The sequence below is a fragment of the Micropterus salmoides genome, unplaced genomic scaffold (assembly GCF_014851395.1).
Source record: "Micropterus salmoides isolate LMB-PRFRI ecotype aquatic unplaced genomic scaffold, ASM1485139v1 Ms_hic_scaffold_3, whole genome shotgun sequence".
In the NCBI taxonomy this organism is placed as follows: Eukaryota; Metazoa; Chordata; class Actinopteri; order Centrarchiformes; family Centrarchidae; genus Micropterus; species Micropterus salmoides.
The window spans coordinates 25,441,827-25,459,631 of NW_024042261.1; the positions used below are offsets into that span (position 1 = coordinate 25,441,827).

Below are 17,805 nucleotides of genomic sequence, written 5' to 3' on the forward strand. Positions count from 1 at the left end.
GGAGATAGACAAAATAAACAACAGCAACAGCATTTCACTGCAGGCTGAGACTTCCATAACATGCATTAATATCGTCCCACATAGACTTTCAGAGGTGGAAGAAGTACTCAGATCCTTTACTTAAATTAAAGTAATAATACAACAATGTAAAAATACACACAAGTATCATGGGCTAAATGTGCTTAAAGCTTAAAAAATAGAAGTACTATAGAATAGCCATTTCATTGTGTTATACAGTGTGTAGATTATATAATTATGCTCTTCAACTTGTTTTTAATTCAAATGAACCTCCTAAATAACTGATTGGATCTTCAGACAATATGTGGTGTGTCGTGGCTCTACAATTAAGAAACCTGCAAAGAAAAGAGGTTGCAATGTCTGTACTTCATTGATGGATCACATGCACATTTTGAGAAAAGAAAAGGTTAAGACTGACTCAATTATAGTCTAAAATAACTTGATAAAAGGTGGTTGTTGCAGGAAATGAATGTGTGGTCATTTTATATGTGATCATATGTTTTGTGTGTAACATCTTAATCTGTAAGAAGTAATTGCAGCTGTTAAATTTAGTAAAAAGGGTAGGAAGTAGCTGAACACTGAAAAACTTACATTAAGTACAAGTATCTCAAAAGTATTCTTAACTACACAGTACTTGCGTAAAAATACTTCATGTTCTTTTCACCACTGCAGAGTTTAAGCACATTGAGCTCCTTGGGCCTTCAGTTGTAACACATAGATCATTAAAATGCCCTGTAGAGGTCATATCTTATAACACTGGAAAACAACGACAAAAAAAACACCCAAGGACATAAAATGCTCACTAATTGCAACTACATATTTACATTGATAAATAAAACTCAGAAGAAAGACATATGAATCAAACTTTTTTTTTAATATTTGCTTAATACAGTTGCCCTTGTCTGGCACCTTATTTTTACAGTACATACAGATATACACAATTAAACACCTGGAAGGTGTCAAAAATGTGCATTCATTTTTAAATAGATCATCTTAAAAGTGCACAGTTCAAAATTAGTCTACTTTACAGAACCAGAGGAATTGTGTTGTTCAGTATGAAACATTGAAATTTTCTTCATCCTTGTGCAGCACTTTGACAGACTTTGGTTTAAGCTGCCAAAAAGGTTATTCCGCTTCATACTTGCCACTACTTATATAAAGTAAATAAATTATGATTTACACAGAAACTTCACAACAGTTGTTGATGGTACAAAGACTAAACCTGCGATGAGACGTCCACATCAGGTCCTCAGGTCCTGCAATGGTTGCAAGTAAGCATGAACTTTTCCAAGACTGTGATGATATGAATGTTTTAAAAAAAACATTTAATGTGAATGATATCTTATCACCCACACACTGGGTGCCCTTGTGATTCATCAAAGAGCTATATGCTCGAATCCTTGAAGGAATCAATAATCCCACAATCCTGCAATGTGGTTTGCAGATTTCCAGTTTCTAATTGACATTACAGTTTTTTGATCCAGCACTGCTTTCTAGATGAGGCAATACTTACTATGGCCTCTAACAAAAACAGTCAGTTTTTGTTTATTCCTGCAACACACAAAATAATTTTCTTCAACTGCCAGAAACTGTGCAAAAATTGCAAAACAGTCTGAGGTGGCACCCCACCCCCCTCCCTCCTGAGAGTCCTAACGTGCGACCCCCAATAGGGACGTGTCCGGCTGCTGCTTCTATTTCAGGGCCTGCTGATGTTGACAAAAAGTAGGCCTGCCATGGCCAGCAGCATTGCCACAGTCATCTCCATCATTTTCCACTGCCTCCACCTGCTTAGATTCTCCTTCTGTTTCTCCTGCATGCGCTGCTTCCTGGCTCTCATGTCCTGTTCCCTCTGCAGCTGCTCCCCGTAGTGGGCCTGATAGAAGGCATCAAAATCAAACATGGTCTTCCCTCCCGGTTGGGAGAACCGCCTGGCTCTGTGTTGATGCTGCTGCTGCGGGGAGGCTGAGGATCTGCTGGTGGTCTCCTTTGAGGGCGGTCTCCCTGCACTTTGAACGTCTGACTGGCTCAGAACACCCCGGTCGTACTTCCTCCTCAGGCTAATGTTGCCCAGCACTGTGTAGGCCTCGCTGATCTCAGAGAAGCGCTGGGTGGCCTCCTTGCTCCCTGGGTTCTTGTCTGGGTGGTAGATAAAGGACTGCTTGTAGTAGGCCGTCTTAATCTGGGACTGTGTGGCAACGGGAGACACTTTGAGGATATCGTAATAGGCCGTCCTGCTTCTGTACAGAACAGGAGTATCTTTTGAGTTGCTGTCACTCCTCCAGCTGTAGCTTCTTGTAGTTGTAGATGCTTGTAGGGTATCAGGGTGTAGTTTCAGACGCCTCAGTCCACCCCCTGGCTTCTCTGACCCCTGTTCTGCCAGAATGAAGATAACAGTGCAGAAGGCTCTGAGCTGCTGAGGGGACCTGAAGGTGTCAGGGCTGAGGGAAACAGCTCCTCTGCTCCAAGTTGTCCTCCTGCTAGGCAGCAGCTTCTCCTGGAGGAGAGGCTGCAGTCTTGCTGAGAGGTACAGGGCTGCTTTATGAGCTTGGAAACTCTGAACAAACCCAATAAAACGGGATGAATCCAGCTCCAAAGACGGAGCACAACACAAAGTTCCATTTTCCTGTTGACTTGCTGTCACTCTGGAAAGTTTCCCTGATTTGCGTCGTGTTGATCTGCTTTTGACTGACTGAACGTCACGCGTTGATTCCTGTTTTATCCGACTGTCACTGAAGGTGCATTTCACCAGCAGAGATCCGGAACTTTCTCCGGTGTTTCTGAGAGCGGACAGCCGGTAAACTCCGCTCCCTAGCCTCGGTCCGACCTCTGCCATTTTACTGACAACATAGCCGGAAAACCGCTGCTGTATCCGGTAACGTCACACGACGAGGAACCAATAAGAGTCAATGTTTACAGGAAATACTTCCAATCGTTTTTGTAGAAAACGGGGAGGTGAAGAGTTACATATTTCTTGGCTCACATGTTATAAGAACCTTTTAAGATGGGCTTTTCTAATAAAAATAAATGTATCTTTGCGGATTTAGGCCTATTTTAATTTGATGTCATCCAGGTCTTCTTGGGAAGATTAGCCTATATGAATGATTGGCCACCAAAAATGTAATTCTTGATTTTCAATACAGTGTAATATTTTCTTGTGTTGTGTGTTGGTTGATAAAAATGTGTTTATGTTAGACATTATGTGTTTATATAATACATTTGCAATTATATAATTAGGTGTCAAAGCATGCTACATCCTTGTGTCATTGTTTACAAACAAGATAGTCCAAATGTTTATCCATGTTGTCAATATAACAGTGTACTCTTTAAGTATTTTCTGATGTAAACTATAGCTAAGGTTTTGATGCATTTTTTCAATATGGCATATCAATTTCAACAGTACAAAGTTATACATTGCATGAGATTGGACAGGATTCACAGGTGTGCTTTTACTGTTTGTACTGTAAAAGAAAAAGACAAAACTGTTTTACAGCACTGCATAGCTCAATGGTAAAAATGACAAAATAAGACATGTAAGCATGGCACAACTTAAGCTGACATTCCTGTCTGTCACATCACAGACTCTCATCCACATCACAACATTTATCTTCATCAATTCAGATGCCATATACAAAAGAAGTCTGATAGACATGTTTAGAAAATTATTATTATGACGTATAACGTATTCAACCATTTTGCATGTAGTGACTTATGCAATGAACCTGTGCCTAAATGTTTTGGGGGTTAAGAATATTCTATACCAGTATACTACCAGTATACTACATTGTGATCAACATGACATAAGTGATGGAAACAGCAGACAATTGTACGTAAGCAAAAGAATTAGAAATTGCTTTTAGCTAAGAAACCTGTAATGTTTACCTAGACGCACAGTAGGTGGCGATATAAGCTTCTGTTTTTTTCTGGTGTGCTTTTATTAAACTTGACGAAGAAGTACGTCTACGTCGCTTGCGTGTGACGTCAGTATTCTTCACGTGTGGACGGTCTGCTACCACAACATTTAGCTTGTTTATGAACCGATTATACAAATTAACTCCTCATCCTGTGATACCGACATACACACAGAGACAGCCATGACCTCCAACTGCCGACGGCCTGAACACACAGCTCCTCCAGATGTGGTCAGTGACGCGGTTTATTTTAGTTTTTAGCTGCTAGGCTAACTGTAACGTTGGTCCGAGCTAGCTGTTTCATGTTTCAGCAGGAGCATTACCAGCGTTTTAACAGGGAATTGAATACATGCTGACTAGACGAGAAACTAACTACTCGGTTGTTTATTTGTAATACTTGAATTAGCTCTAGTGTGCTAGTTTATGTCTGACATGTTTTGAAATGGGATGTAATGATGATTCATGAGAGGCTCAAACTGAAGCTACAGTGGAGTCAGCTGACAGCCGATGTTGTGAATTGTTTTATTTATGTGTTAATCCGATGAGCTCTTATTCCCGCAGTTCTACAATGAAGTCGAGGCGAAGAAATACTCTCAGAAGTGAGTATGAGGGTTATTTGTGCATAACTTCCTTACTTGTCACTGTGGTCGCTATGTTTGAAGGGGATATCTGCCAACAAATAAGTTTTTTCCTATAATAATGAGCAGTTAGGTCTATTGTGAATTTAATTTTCTTTAAAAAGACACATTGTAGAGTCGGTAGTAAGTAAATACAAGAGCTGCTTCATAGACAGGTTACATTCTCCTACTAACACTTTAACTATTTTAGATTTTTCCTGTGATATTAGACATTAGTCATTCAGTCACTAATACAAATATATCATCAACTCCAATTTCCTACTTAAATATACAGATTTCTTTGGTTGTAGTGTATAAATTACTTTCACCTTTAAGTTGGCTCAATGTGGGATTTACCCTTTAGATGAAAAATGGGATGCAGCATTCCCAGTTGTGTTTCTGCAGACCTGCTCTAGAAAAATTGCTAGCTGAAGAAAGATTGCTTCGGTTGTCTGGTAGATGATGGCAGTTTGCCACATGTAAATGTTGAGTTTGTTTGTTTTACAGAATGTCTTTTCATTGCCAGAGGTCACATCTACAACTTTAACCAAAGTTTTTGTGTTTTGCTTCTTCACAGCTCTCGAATGATTGAGATCCAGACCCAGATGTCAGAGAGAGCTGTAGAGCTTTTAAACCTGCCAGAGGGACAGCCTTGCTTCCTGCTAGATGTTGGGTGAGTGAGTGAAACTGACTATGTTTACATGCAGTATTGCACTATTAAAACGGCACTTAAAGTAAAAATGAATAATATTCTTTTTCTGTCATCTTGTCATGGACAAAGTCATAGTTAGATTAAGTGTTGTCTTGTTGGTCCTTATTCTCTGGCCCGGTTTCCCTCGTGCAATAAACAAGAGGCACAAAATCAATAGGACGCTTTTAAATTTTCAATAATTTATTAAAGATACAAAAGTAAAAAATATACAATTAATATGGATTACATAAAGTTATAATTAAAGACAATTAATAAAATAAAATGAAAAATAGAAGTAGAGTTAAGACCAAATTTGGTAATGTCAATTTAATGGAGAGTTTTATCCTCCTTTTCAGAACCTAGATAATTCCTAAAGATTACTCAAGAATCCTCAAAGTCACTCAATTTAGCTGAAGTTATACTAAATTTAGTAAACATTTAACTTGAGATTATATTGATATTCAATGATATTTGAATTATTATTCCGAATTCCTAAAGAGAAATAACTGACCAACTTTGTCGGAGATGATTCCTCAAACCCTCTGGAAACGTCTGAGGAACACCTCCTTCCTTTCCCTAAGATAAACCCCTAAAAAAAAAAAAAAACTACAGCTACGTAGACAACATGGCGTACTTCTAAACTGCGTCAGTTGAGTTCACAAAAACAAGCTATTAACCTGATGTCCCTTGTGCAAATGATGTTTTTCGTAGGCAATGTTTTTCCCTACATAAGGCAATTTAAAACAATGAAAACTTTTTCTTTAACATAGTTATACTATAGGGTACATATACACTTCATAATAAAGGTGATTACATTAAGCATCCTTAAACCTCAAAGTCCCAAAGGTCAGATGTTTTTCCCGTGATGCGAGGGACTCAGGTGACTATCTGTCTCTCAGGTGCGGCTCTGGTCTCAGTGGAGACTACCTGTCAGAGGAGGGACACTACTGGATTGGAATCGACATCAGCACCGCAATGCTGGGTTAGTCTGAAACTTTAGCATGAGAAGCTAGAGCCTCATGATATGATTCTGATGTTGTGATATAATCTTAAATATCATGTGGGATTTTGGTTATCTTAATAATGTGAAGAGGTTTAAATGTTATCTTTCAAGTTAAATTATAACTTTCTGAAATGGTTAGACTGAAGAATACTAGGCTGAAGGAAATGAACACTTATCTATCTATCTATCTGTTCTGTTGTAGTGATATCACAAAGGATTTCTCTAAATCTTTCATGTCAACACTGCGTGAAAACATTTATTGTCTTTGTTAAAATATTGCTAGAACTAGAATATATTCCCAAAATGTTCCAGCTGTTCCAGACACATGTTATTGAGCATTAAAAAAAGGCTCCAGGCACTCACTTGGCTTTGCATTTTAATTTCCATGATATCTCAGATGCAAAATGGAGCGCTTAGGTGCTCATTTGCGCGCACTGCCATCAGACTGTACAACAGCAGTGGAGACCACAGGCTGTCACAATCACTCTGACCAGCCATCTTTAGTTCACTTCCTTTTGTATAGTTTCTGTTCTTATTTCTATTATTTTATTATTTGTACTTCTAATTATTTATTGTTTACTTTCTCTATGGATCTTATTTTTGTCCTTGTGCTGCTGCAACACTTGAATCTCCCCTCTGGAGATCAATTTTATCTAACTTTGAGAACACACAGTGAGGTGTAAACCAATGTCAGCTTAAATGCAAGTCCATCAAGACATTTTTGGTTTTCCTGCCTTCATCAAGGTGGTATTTGTTTTGTGGCGGTTGTTTCAATGTTCCTTATATGAAATTTAATGATTAGTAATGTGACTTAGAGAGACCAAGTTTAATAAATGTTATGTAAATCTTTTTATGCACTTTTTTACAAAAAGTTTTACATTTTAACTTAACAGTTGATCAAGTATAAATGCCTTACTTGTGACAGATGTTGCACTGGACAGAGAAGTAGAGGGAGACCTTTTAGTGGGGGACATGGGCCAGGGGATGCCTTTTCGTCCCGGCACCTTTGACGGTTGCATCAGGTGAAGAACACAGCATGCTTATGTTAAAGAAGCAAGAATTTTCCCTGGATTAATTTTGAATAATCTCTGACTTTATCTTTTGCTTTTGCCCTATCAGTATCTCTGCCCTGCAGTGGCTCTGCAATGCAGACAAGCGGACACATAGTCCTCCAAAGAGACTCTACACCTTCTTTAGTACGCTGTACTCCTCTCTGGTAACACTCTTGTTCACTTCTTCAACAAAAATTCATCATCATATTTTATGGTGACGACCTTTACTAACTTCTCCTTGCTCTTTGTCTTCCAGTCAAGAGGCGCACGTGCAGTTTTTCAGCTTTATCCAGAGAACTCGGAACAGGTGAAACAACGTTTTGGACAGTGGATGTAAAATCGGAAGTTTTCTCCAGATTCCCTTACTCACCTTCAGTCTTCTTCTCTCTCTAAAGCTTGAGCTGATCACGACGCAGGCCATGAAGGCAGGCTTCAGTGGAGGCATGGTGGTGGATTACCCCAACAGCAGCAAGGCAAAAAAGTCAGTATCTTTCAGAGGCTGCACTGTTATTTTGATGTGTTCAACTGCAGTGTTGGGAGTAACGTGTTACAAAAGCAAAGCAGAATGATAAAAAATCGGTAATATTGTACCCGTTACAATCTCAGTAACGCATGTTACAACGCATTTTAACCCAAAATTAAGTGGTGTTTGGTTTTTTAGTAATTCACCAACACCGAAAAACATTTCGGCACCAGAAAACTAATCCATCAGTAAAATAGTAATATTATTTCCTGTTGCGGGAATCCGATGGTTGAGATTGTAGGCAGTGTGCAAACTATGGGGGAGCTTGGCTCTTCTTAACAAGATGGTAGCTCCTGTGATGGATCATGCGTAAATAGATTTCTATAGGCTGTGTTTGTGCTTTAACCATAGACTGTGTAAAACCATAAATTGCTTTCATGATTAGAGAGACTGCCGTCTGTTCATCGTGATCGATCATGTCGGAGTGTCGATCCTGACGAGGATTCAAATAATAAATGACGTAATGGTGCTGTACTTAATGCGTAAATGCTTAAATGTTTATGACAAAGACCCACCTGATCCGCGGATATAACTCTGGGCATCACTAGAACCCACCTATGCAGCACATCTTGCTAATCAGAATAATGTGCCAATTAAATAGCAGTGACAGTAACTCCAAAGTAATGTAAAGCATTACAGTTCAGAGACAGTAATATTGTAATATAATTAATTACTCTCAAATGAACGCAACTAGTAATCTATAATGTTCCAATACATTTTGGAAGTAACTTGCCCAACTGCACTGTTCAGCTGCAGCCATTTGCAATTGATTCCTTCCTAATAGCCTGTGAAATTAGTAGCTGTGTACTTGCAACACAAGGCTAATTAGAACAGTGTTGCATTCATATTGACTGTTGTTGTCACATTAGCCTCGTGATGAATTATCTCACATTAAAGCGGTTTGCCTGAATAAACCCTTTCACGCACACATACATCTTGTTTGTTTCCAGGTTCTTCCTATGTCTGTTTGCTGGAGCAACAGGAGTCCTCCCCAAAGTAAGAAACAAAGGAATTGCCATTGGTGGATATTGTAGATGTATGCATTTCATTATGACCGCTGTCGTCTTTTTGTTAATTTCAGGGATTGGGATCAGAAACTTCAGATAGAGCGGTTCCAAACCAGGTCCAGTTTTCAGGACAAAGGTAAAGATATTCACGGCAGGGTGACTCTCAGATTATTGTGATAGTTTGTTGAATCTGTTTACATGGTTGGAAGTAGCAGAGTTTGTTTCAGTCACAGTTTATCTGGATTATTTGTTTGTTGCTGTTTGTTATTCAGAAAGATGTGATGAGATGCAGCCTGAGGCCATTTGAGAATCAGATGAAAATTGTTCAAATATTTTTGTTTCTTAATGTGCTTACTGCTGAAAATGCGCACAAAGCAGATACCCCAAATATATTGCATTTTAACACACGTACATGTTACTGTGAATTATTTGAAAATTTTGGTTAATTATTTCATTTATAATGATTTGCTGGTTTCACCTTCTTAAATGTGAGAATTTGCTGCTTTTCAATAACATTTCTGAACATATGGGTTTTGGACTGTTGGGTGGACAACATTAGTAATTTGAATATTGTGAAATTGGGATCACCATTTTTCCCTATTATTATTATTATTATTATTATTATTATTATTATGAACTTTTTATAGACAAAATGATTAACCGAAAATGAAAATAATCGTTGTTGTTGCCCTACTTTATTCTGATTAGTATAATCTCTATTTCGTCATTGATTTGTATTACACCAGCCATTTCCTTTCCTTTAGCATAGGAAGCAGGTCTTGGCCATGATACGTGCAGGTTCAGTCATACCTGCTTTGATGAAGCCAAAAGACCGAGAGAAATCTAAAAAGGGCCGTCGTCCTGCCTGACTTAAAACTCTGTCCGGCAGCTTTTCCTTCCTTTTACATAGGGATGTTGAAGTTTCTCCTCATAGTTCCACAAAGAGACTGAACATGTGACACATTTTGCATCAGAGGCAGAGTTTTGGATGCGGTTTGTGATGAGGTGCATTTTAAACAGACTGATCTGCCAAATTTTGTCTTTGTGAAGATGCCGGTTCAAAAACATGAAGGGGAAATCAGTGAAGAAGGGACGAGACTGGATCTTTGAGAAGAAGGAGAGGAGGAGAAGACAGGGACGGTATGTGTGTGAACGTATTTTAATCTCTTTCAGAACAATTGATTTATCTATCTTTGATGTTCTAAATAATGTGATGTACTTAGGTTTAACTAAATGACCTCTAATTAGCTGTATTCTATAACACTGGCTTCTCTCTCCCCTGTGTGTTTGTTGGCCTGCAGGGAGGTTCGAGCCGATACAAAATACACCGGACGTCAGAGGAGACCTCATTTCTAGCTCTTACTCATGCAGCTGTGCTTTCATTAGCTTTCGTATGTACCACCTCGCTCATAAGCATCACTGGAACTGGAGAGTGTTGGGACTTAATTTTTCAACTCTTGAATTGAGATGTAAGAGAAAAACGCTATTACAGCCAATCCTTTTTATAATCAGTTGAGGGTTTGTCAGTTTGTTTCTCACAAATGGTGGTAAGATTTCACTCTCCATGTTCATGTTGGCTGGAAGACACCAAGTACATGGACAGACGTGTACTTCTCACATGTCTGTAAGTACGTACTACTTGGTAACACAATGTGCACAGTTGACAAAACCATCAATGTCATAGAAATAAAACATTTTTTTTAACATGCTGTATTTTCTCAATTACAAGTGCACAAAGAAAGAAGAGTATTATATTAACTGTTTTTGTATTTTCCAGAAAATAGAAGAAAAGCAGACTCCATGTACTAGTGAAAACCACGCTGCAAAATAGAAATGCACAATGATACATATTCACATTTGTGTGATGGTCCTGGACAAACTGGCTGTCCATTAAGTTAATGAACATTACAAAAAGGGGAGAGTGAGTATGAAGAAAAGGGCGCTGTCATAAGGGGAACATTAAACTAAATGGACTTAATATTATATTATTCAACTTTATCCTTTTGGGAAATTAATTTTTGTATGTTTTGATTGTTTGATGTTTGTCTTATCAGTAGAATAGTACTCAACAGACCTGCTGTATAACCTAATAAAGACATGCAGACTACTGATAAGGTAATTCAAATGGATGTTTAGTCTCTATTTGCACAGGCTAAAAACACTACATGAATGGATAAAAAGATTGCTGGTCGGATTAAAAGCCCCTAATGGATGAAGGCATCCCCAGGATGAATGAATGAAGGCATCTAAAACATAATTATTTACTATTCTGCAGAGTTGTGAACTGAAATGTAAGACATATGTGTAAGACACACGTTATTTTTTAAATCCTAAACTCCAAAATACTCGCGAGCTCTTCTGCTGCTTCCATACAGTCTGCACCGCGTGTGACCGACAGAGGTCGCTGTGCGCCTTGGCACAATGGAAACCACCTGGGCGTCATCTCTGAACCTGTTCAATCGATAACCAAATCCAACACAATCTCGCCGCTCAGCCAGACGCTCTGAGGTGATCATTTCTTATCAAAGCAGCCTTCAACCTGTTAGACTGACTTTAACGGAGCAAAACGAAACTTGGAGAGGTGGTTTAGCCTATTTAAAACCACAAAAAGGTCAATTACTGCGGATTGAAGAGGAAGTTGAGGGTATGTAATGGGTTAACGTCGGAAGGCCTCGCATTACCTTTACTGCGCGTCACCCGGCTCCGTAAAGTGGTCTCACCATCCCAGCATCCAAACCAAAGGGGGAAATCGCGGCCAGAAGCGCATCCTCGCCTCGGTCGGTCTCACATCATCCTGTCGGTCTCCGCCCTGCAGCTCCGTCATCTCACATCCACAAGAAAGAGGGAACTGAAAGGAATAAGTGATTTACCGGAACCATGAAGGACCGCATGCAAGAACTTAAACATGTAAGTTACTGTTTGATTCTTTGGCCAGGATCCACCTGTTCTGTGAAGAGATGCCTTTTGAACATGGCTACATGATCCATCCAGCCTAGTCATGTATTTAGAAAGCACAGATCTACAGAGCTGGGTGCGCTGATGGAGCAACAGTTGTGACTCTTGGAGGGAGGGGGGGCCTGATGGAGGCTGAAATGTTCTGTTTTAATACCGGAAACAGGCGCAAATTGCTACCAAGCTTGACTGTGTATAGGCAGAATGAAAATCCAGCCACAGATGAATGATTTGAGCTTTAATCAACATAAAAGTAATTTTCTTCTCATTCTTCAAAGAAAAAAATTACTTTGATCTTCCTGCCTGTATTCTTTAAGCAATTTCTGGGCTATTAGAGGATGTCTCTGGGACTTGATACACTAGACACTTTGTAGTTAGACCTAATGGTATTTCATCTCGATAAGGTCATTCATTTAATATTCAGTGTAACATTTTAGCATTTTTGTAATCTTTCAGAATTTAACTGTTGTCCAGAAAGCGTGAGATTGCAAATTATGTAGCTTATGTGGAAATATGTGAATAAATTAGTGTGTGTGTGTGGTTTGATCGATTAGGCCAACTATGGGCGTGTGATTGGGGAAAAAAAAAAAAAAAAAAGATCCCAGCTTGCCCTGTTGAAGGTCGGACCCCTGCTCGTCAAAGGACATCTAAAAAATTTTAAAAAAATCTAAAAGAAAAAAAATATATTTTTTACTTTTCCATAGCTCTGCTACATTCTCTAATCATAAAAATAAAGCCTTAACATCTTTAGATCCAGTAATTGGCAGTTGAACTGAGGAGAGAGGGGAAACAATTTAAGACTCCTCAGTTTTTAGTGAAGATCCAGCTATGAATTGGCCTCAAGGGAGACAACCCAGCCCAGCCAAGTGTGTGTGTGTGTGTGTGTGTGTGTGTGTGTGTGTGTGTGTGTGTGTGTGTGTGCGCACATGTGTGTGTGTCTGTGTGTTTGAAAGAGGTGTGTCTCCAGCCTGCCATGTTGCTTTCTCCCAGTGCTGGAAGGATGCAGTTGTACAATTGAGAGAGACAGAGAAATTGCCTAAATCTCCCTCACCATCTTCAGTAAGAAACTTCAACCAGCATTGAGTCATTCAGGTTTGACAGAAATTACCTGTCAGCAGACTATTTTCTTTCATTAGTTTTGATCATATCTTTCATGTCTGAGAAATGGCTGCTGGAGGGGCTCCAGCCTGACCAATTTCAGGCAATTTCTGACCAAATAATATTCAAGCAAATTGCAAATCACAGACTGTTATTTCCCATCAGCGCTAGATTAATATTGTTATCTATTTACAGCCTCATGTTAATGCAGATTTGTGAATCTGATGTAGATGTCTCAGTGGGTCGGGACAGCACATTTGTGATTGGATAAAAGCTCTGAACTTGTGAGCAGTGGACTGCGGGTGCAACTAATTATTTTCAATATTGAGTAATGTTTCTTTTTTTTTTTTACTAAATTGTATTACAAAATAGTGAAAAATGTGTCTAACAAGTGCATTACTCAACATCTCAAACATGTTGTTTTGTCTGACCAATAGTACAAATCTGAAGATATTTAATTTACAGTGATACAAAACAAAGAACGTAGCAAATGTTCACGCTCTCACAATTCTGTTATTTAATTCAATAACTGTTTTAGCTCTAAAGGGGCCAAAATATTTTGAGCTCCAGCTTCAGTTTGGAAAAATGCTGTAACTTGTGTCAAGGACACTGCTGAGATTTAGTGGTGTGAGCTCAATGGCTTAGTACTGACACTTTAGTTCAGTTTTTGACATTGAGTTTGACATTAAAGGTGTACTCAGTGATTTGATTATAGCATCCATCACCTGAAACTAGGTCACACCACACTTTTTACTTTTTTTACTTTGAAATTTTGTCATTAAATCAAAAATATTTGCACAGACATTGAGTTGCAGACTTGTGCAACTGTCTCCATTTTATAGTTTTAATAATTTTGAATAAGATTTGGGGATTTTGGAGAGTCCCCTCAAGTATCTTCCCCTTATTGTGACGCAGAACTTTGTTGGCCTGATAGGATCTCCCAAGGCAAACTGCTCTCTTATGAGGGACCAAACTAAAAGCAGCACAAAGACCTCAGTGAATTGCCACTGAGCAAGAGCCATCTTTGTGTAATTTATAATGACACTGACAAAACAAATAATGATATCTTGCCAATATCTGTGCTGATCAGCATATCTCTATTTAGGGAGGACTTGTTCTCAATTAAATGTTGTCATTAGTTTGTTGCTCTTCTATTGTGAAAGTATTTGTTTTGTGCTACATTTGCCAATTGCTTAAATGGGAGAATAATTAGCTTCAAATAACAAATTACATAGATATTACAAAATCATTATTTTAACGTGCAAACAGAGCTGGGGAGCAGCAAAAGAAGAAAACTGAGCTTCACAGAATTTGTTGCTCCCGTGTCTTCATGTGTATTTTTGTAGAGTCACCCTGCTAGTTTACTCACCCATGTACTTGTGTGTCATTCTGGCAGGAAATTGAGTTTTGCTCATATTTGTGTGAGGTTCAGCTCCAACATTGCCCATATGCACATAAAGCTACTTTATGAGCTCAACACCTGCCTACAACACCGCTCTTCCAAGTAGCTCATTAGCTTGCTGCCTAAAAACGGGCAGTTTCAATAACTAAAATGGTCATACAGACTCTCCCCTCACCTCGTCCCATCACCCCCAGTTGGCAAAGCAGTGATTTAATGACAGATGGCACAGATAGGTTGAGTTTGTCAGCCTCCCACAAGCTCTGAAACCAAAGGGAAAACACACTGATGAGGTTATTACAGATTTCACACACACCACGGTGTCACAAACAGGCTCAGGGAATGTGACAAGGAGGTACGCAAGATATTTACTTAAAACAAGTATAATTTTTTAAAACTAAAGTTAACCTGAATGAACAATGAGGTGTGGAAGTGAGGTATATCAATGACACAAGCAAGGCATGGATGTGTGCTGAGGTGCAAAAGAAGAAGGTGACGCAAAGTGGATGTAAGTTGTAGGAAAGGAGAGACATGATTAGCCAGCTTTTCTAGCCTAAGGGCCCATGCTGACGACCCTCATGTGTCAGCCAGTTGCCCGCTGAGGGTGACCTGGACAGCCTCCAAGACAGTGGAGGGCGGGGGCATCACAATAGGAACTTTTATCAATCAAACGTGATTGCTTATCTTCCTGGTGTTTAATCAGCCATGTCTTTTTTTCTGTCTCTGTGTTTGATTGACCATATCTGCCCCTTTTCCTGTCTCTATCTCTTTTTAATAATAACCTGCTCTTTCCTTTCATCCTCTCAGTGATGGGGAGTTCCTCCATTATGTCTCTTTGCTCTTTCCCTATCAGTGATTTATCAAATGGCTTCCTGTACTCCTGTCCGTTTTTCCTTTCCTTTCTCCCTTCTGTTTTCTCTGTGCAGCCTTGTTAGTCAGTGTTAGTATTGGTTCAGGCAGCTATTTGTGAGTGTGTATGACGGGGGTACTCACTGTCACTGCCTCTTTGGCGTTAGAGTGACACATTAACTAATAGGATGAATGTGGAGCACCCACTGAGAGGCTTGTGTGTGTCTTTGACTTTTCTTTTTGTTTCCTTTCATTATCGCTTCTCTTTTTTTCTTTGCTCACATCCATCGCCCCTTTATCACACTTTATTCCATGTCACCTCATCTCTTTTTATTCTGTCCTTGATGTGATCTTGGCTGTATACACTTCAATGACACAAACAGCAGTGGGGGGGGGGGGGGGCGGGGGGGCACATTGGTTGCTGTTGAACTGAACACTGATCCTATGGGTCAGAGGTTTTATTTGTCCTCGCTCTAAGCTTTGAGCCTTTGTAAACGCTTGGCTTACTGGCAGTGAAACCAGCAGCTTTCTGGTTGAACTCCACAGATGAGCCTTTATCCTTAAAATCAGCGGTGGGGTGTATGGAAGTAGCGGCAAAATGCATTGTTATCAACTTATATTGTCACTGTAACAATGAGAAAGGCATACTCACTCACAAACATTATTCATCAACACATAAAGGCTGTAAAATTGCATTAATGAGCCATGAAATGAGTGTGACCGATCAGGCATTTCCCCAGGGACTTGTCTGTCTTTGCAAATGAGGTGACAGATGCAGTGATATCCAATATCTGTCGGCTGCTAATAGGTATTTCTGAAATGTGTGCATTTCCATTGAACCGTTGTGCAGTACACCATCCTTATCCATATCAGTAAAGCATGAAATAAGGGTTCGTATTTATGATAGTTTCTTGAGATGTCTTTCTTTGAAATCAATGTGATGCCAGTGTCTGCTGATGGGTTTTGTAATGTCGACTGTGCAGTAAAATCTTGTTGTTTGTTCTTGTGCTTCTCATGAAGCTTCCGAGGCATCAGCAAATGGAGATCTTAATAATAAGTAAATTCTGTAATCAAACCTTCCACATCTGCTGTGGGAGAATTAGCTTCGGGTTTTCTTTGTTACTGCTTCTAAAATTTAATTTGTAATGTGCCGCCCTCCCCTTTCACATCTTATAATTGATGGCAGCAGAGTGGTTCTTTAGTAGCATAGATAACGCCTAGTATCACATACTTTTTGGAGATAAAGGCTGTGAACTGTCATTGACCTCATTATGCCCTAAGTAGTCTATCTTTTTTGGGTGATGATCTTTTATTATAACAATATGCTTAATTTCGCCAGTGCTAGACAGGTCTGCCAAAGTAAAAAACAAAATATATTTTTTGCCACCAATCATCATCATCATCCCATATAAGCATTTTCTGATTTGACTGCCCAATCTTTTACCTCTGTTTTTGGTCTCCAGAGGGACTTATATGGCTTTTTACCAGATGGTCTGTCTGCTGTTTGGTGCTGGAAAGTTAGTGTATGATGGTTTTCTTGGGGCTTTTTCCCTGATAATAGCTGTCTGATGAGACTGAAAATGACACCATGCAGCAAGAGTGAACCAAAAAAGTAAAGTTGCAAGCCAAAAACCAAAACAATGAGCTCAGTAGAGCTGAAGGGAACTGCAGAGGAGGTGATAATTCTCTGTGGGTTCATCATTATTAATAATCTCCGTCACATGCAAGGAATCATTGTTAATAAATAAGTATTGATTATAGTCACATTAAGGCTAGAGAATGATTGTGGTCGTGGTTAAGAGATGTACATTTTGACTGCAGTTTGACATTCCGTTGACCCATTTATGGACCCCATTATCCGTCCTCTGCAGACTTTGTGCACTCCTCACACTATTTCCTCATTACTTCCTGATGGATAAGAATCAGCAAGTCCTACCAGCCCTTTTCTGAAACGACAGTCCCCTTTTCTCAGTACTTTTCTCTGAATTATGTCAGCCATTGCATATATTATAGAGCTTAAACAATCAGCTGATGAATTGATTAGTTGTTTGACAGACAATTGGTTGCCAGCAACTTACAAGATCAGTTATAATTAAAAATACAAGGATTTTCAGCTTTTCTTTTTCTTATGTCATAGAAAACTGAATGTCTTTGAGTTTGACTAAGACAAAAATGTGGGTATATTTTTTTTTTTTGACATTTTGAACCATACATTAAGTGATCGTGAAAATAATATTTAGTTTTTTTTTTTTATATATCTGCCTCTTTCCTGATGTTTTTCTTGTTTTTTCTCTGTCCTTCTTGTTCTACAGCTCTTTCATCTCTCCCTCTTGCTGCCATGATTCTTTTTCTACGCATCCTTGCCATTCCTTGACATCCTTCTCACTCTGTGCTACATTTCCCCCATATCTACAATTGTGTTAGTGGCGCATTGGTGCAGTCATAATCCTTCATATTTGGCGAGTTACAGAGTGAGGCTCTGAATATATCCCACAGGGGAATAAGGAAAATGGCCTGGGATTGGGAAAAGCCATGGCATAAATGGTGACAGCACAGCTCTTTTCCCTGCCTGTGATCTGTCATTAGAGTTCAATTGAAGCTTTACGACACTTTCTCACCCACGCCTGCAACGCTGAACACTAGCCGACCACCCACAGCTGCTTACACGCATGCAAGGCAGGCAAGTTT

General features: G+C 39.2%; 3 protein-coding genes across 6 annotated transcripts in view; 2 read left to right on the plus strand and 1 right to left on the minus strand.

The window, feature by feature from the left end:
* Positions 1 to 871: 871 nt before the first annotated feature.
* Positions 872 to 2,889, minus strand: dnajc30b (DnaJ (Hsp40) homolog, subfamily C, member 30b). Its single transcript, XM_038694359.1, has one exon. The coding sequence runs from the start codon at positions 2,849 to 2,851 to the stop codon at positions 1,715 to 1,717; it is 1,137 nt and encodes a 378-aa protein (XP_038550287.1). The 5' UTR covers positions 2,852 to 2,889; the 3' UTR covers positions 872 to 1,714.
* A 1,094-nt stretch (positions 2,890 to 3,983) lies between these two features.
* Positions 3,984 to 10,523, plus strand: bud23 (BUD23 rRNA methyltransferase and ribosome maturation factor). The gene is made up of 12 exons (XM_038694374.1): positions 3,984 to 4,157; positions 4,488 to 4,525; positions 5,121 to 5,216; positions 6,134 to 6,216; positions 7,163 to 7,259; positions 7,357 to 7,453; positions 7,546 to 7,596; positions 7,685 to 7,770; positions 8,763 to 8,808; positions 8,894 to 8,955; positions 9,870 to 9,959; positions 10,121 to 10,523. Exons 1-12 carry the CDS (start codon positions 4,110 to 4,112, stop codon positions 10,173 to 10,175), a joined length of 849 nt encoding a protein of 282 aa, XP_038550302.1. The 5' UTR covers positions 3,984 to 4,109; the 3' UTR covers positions 10,176 to 10,523.
* A 530-nt stretch (positions 10,524 to 11,053) lies between these two features.
* The window catches only part of stx1a (syntaxin 1A (brain)), a 69,223-nt gene continuing 62,471 nt past the window's right edge, over positions 11,054 to 17,805 (plus strand). For 3 of the 4 annotated variants that reach the window (XM_038694372.1, XM_038694371.1, XM_038694369.1), the window contains exon 1: positions 11,054 to 11,726. In XM_038694372.1, the coding sequence (XP_038550300.1) occupies positions 11,697 to 11,726 (30 nt within the window). In that variant the 5' untranslated portion in view covers positions 11,054 to 11,696. The remainder of the gene's footprint in view (positions 11,727 to 17,805) is intronic. The other variant, XM_038694370.1, reaches the window with a different exon arrangement.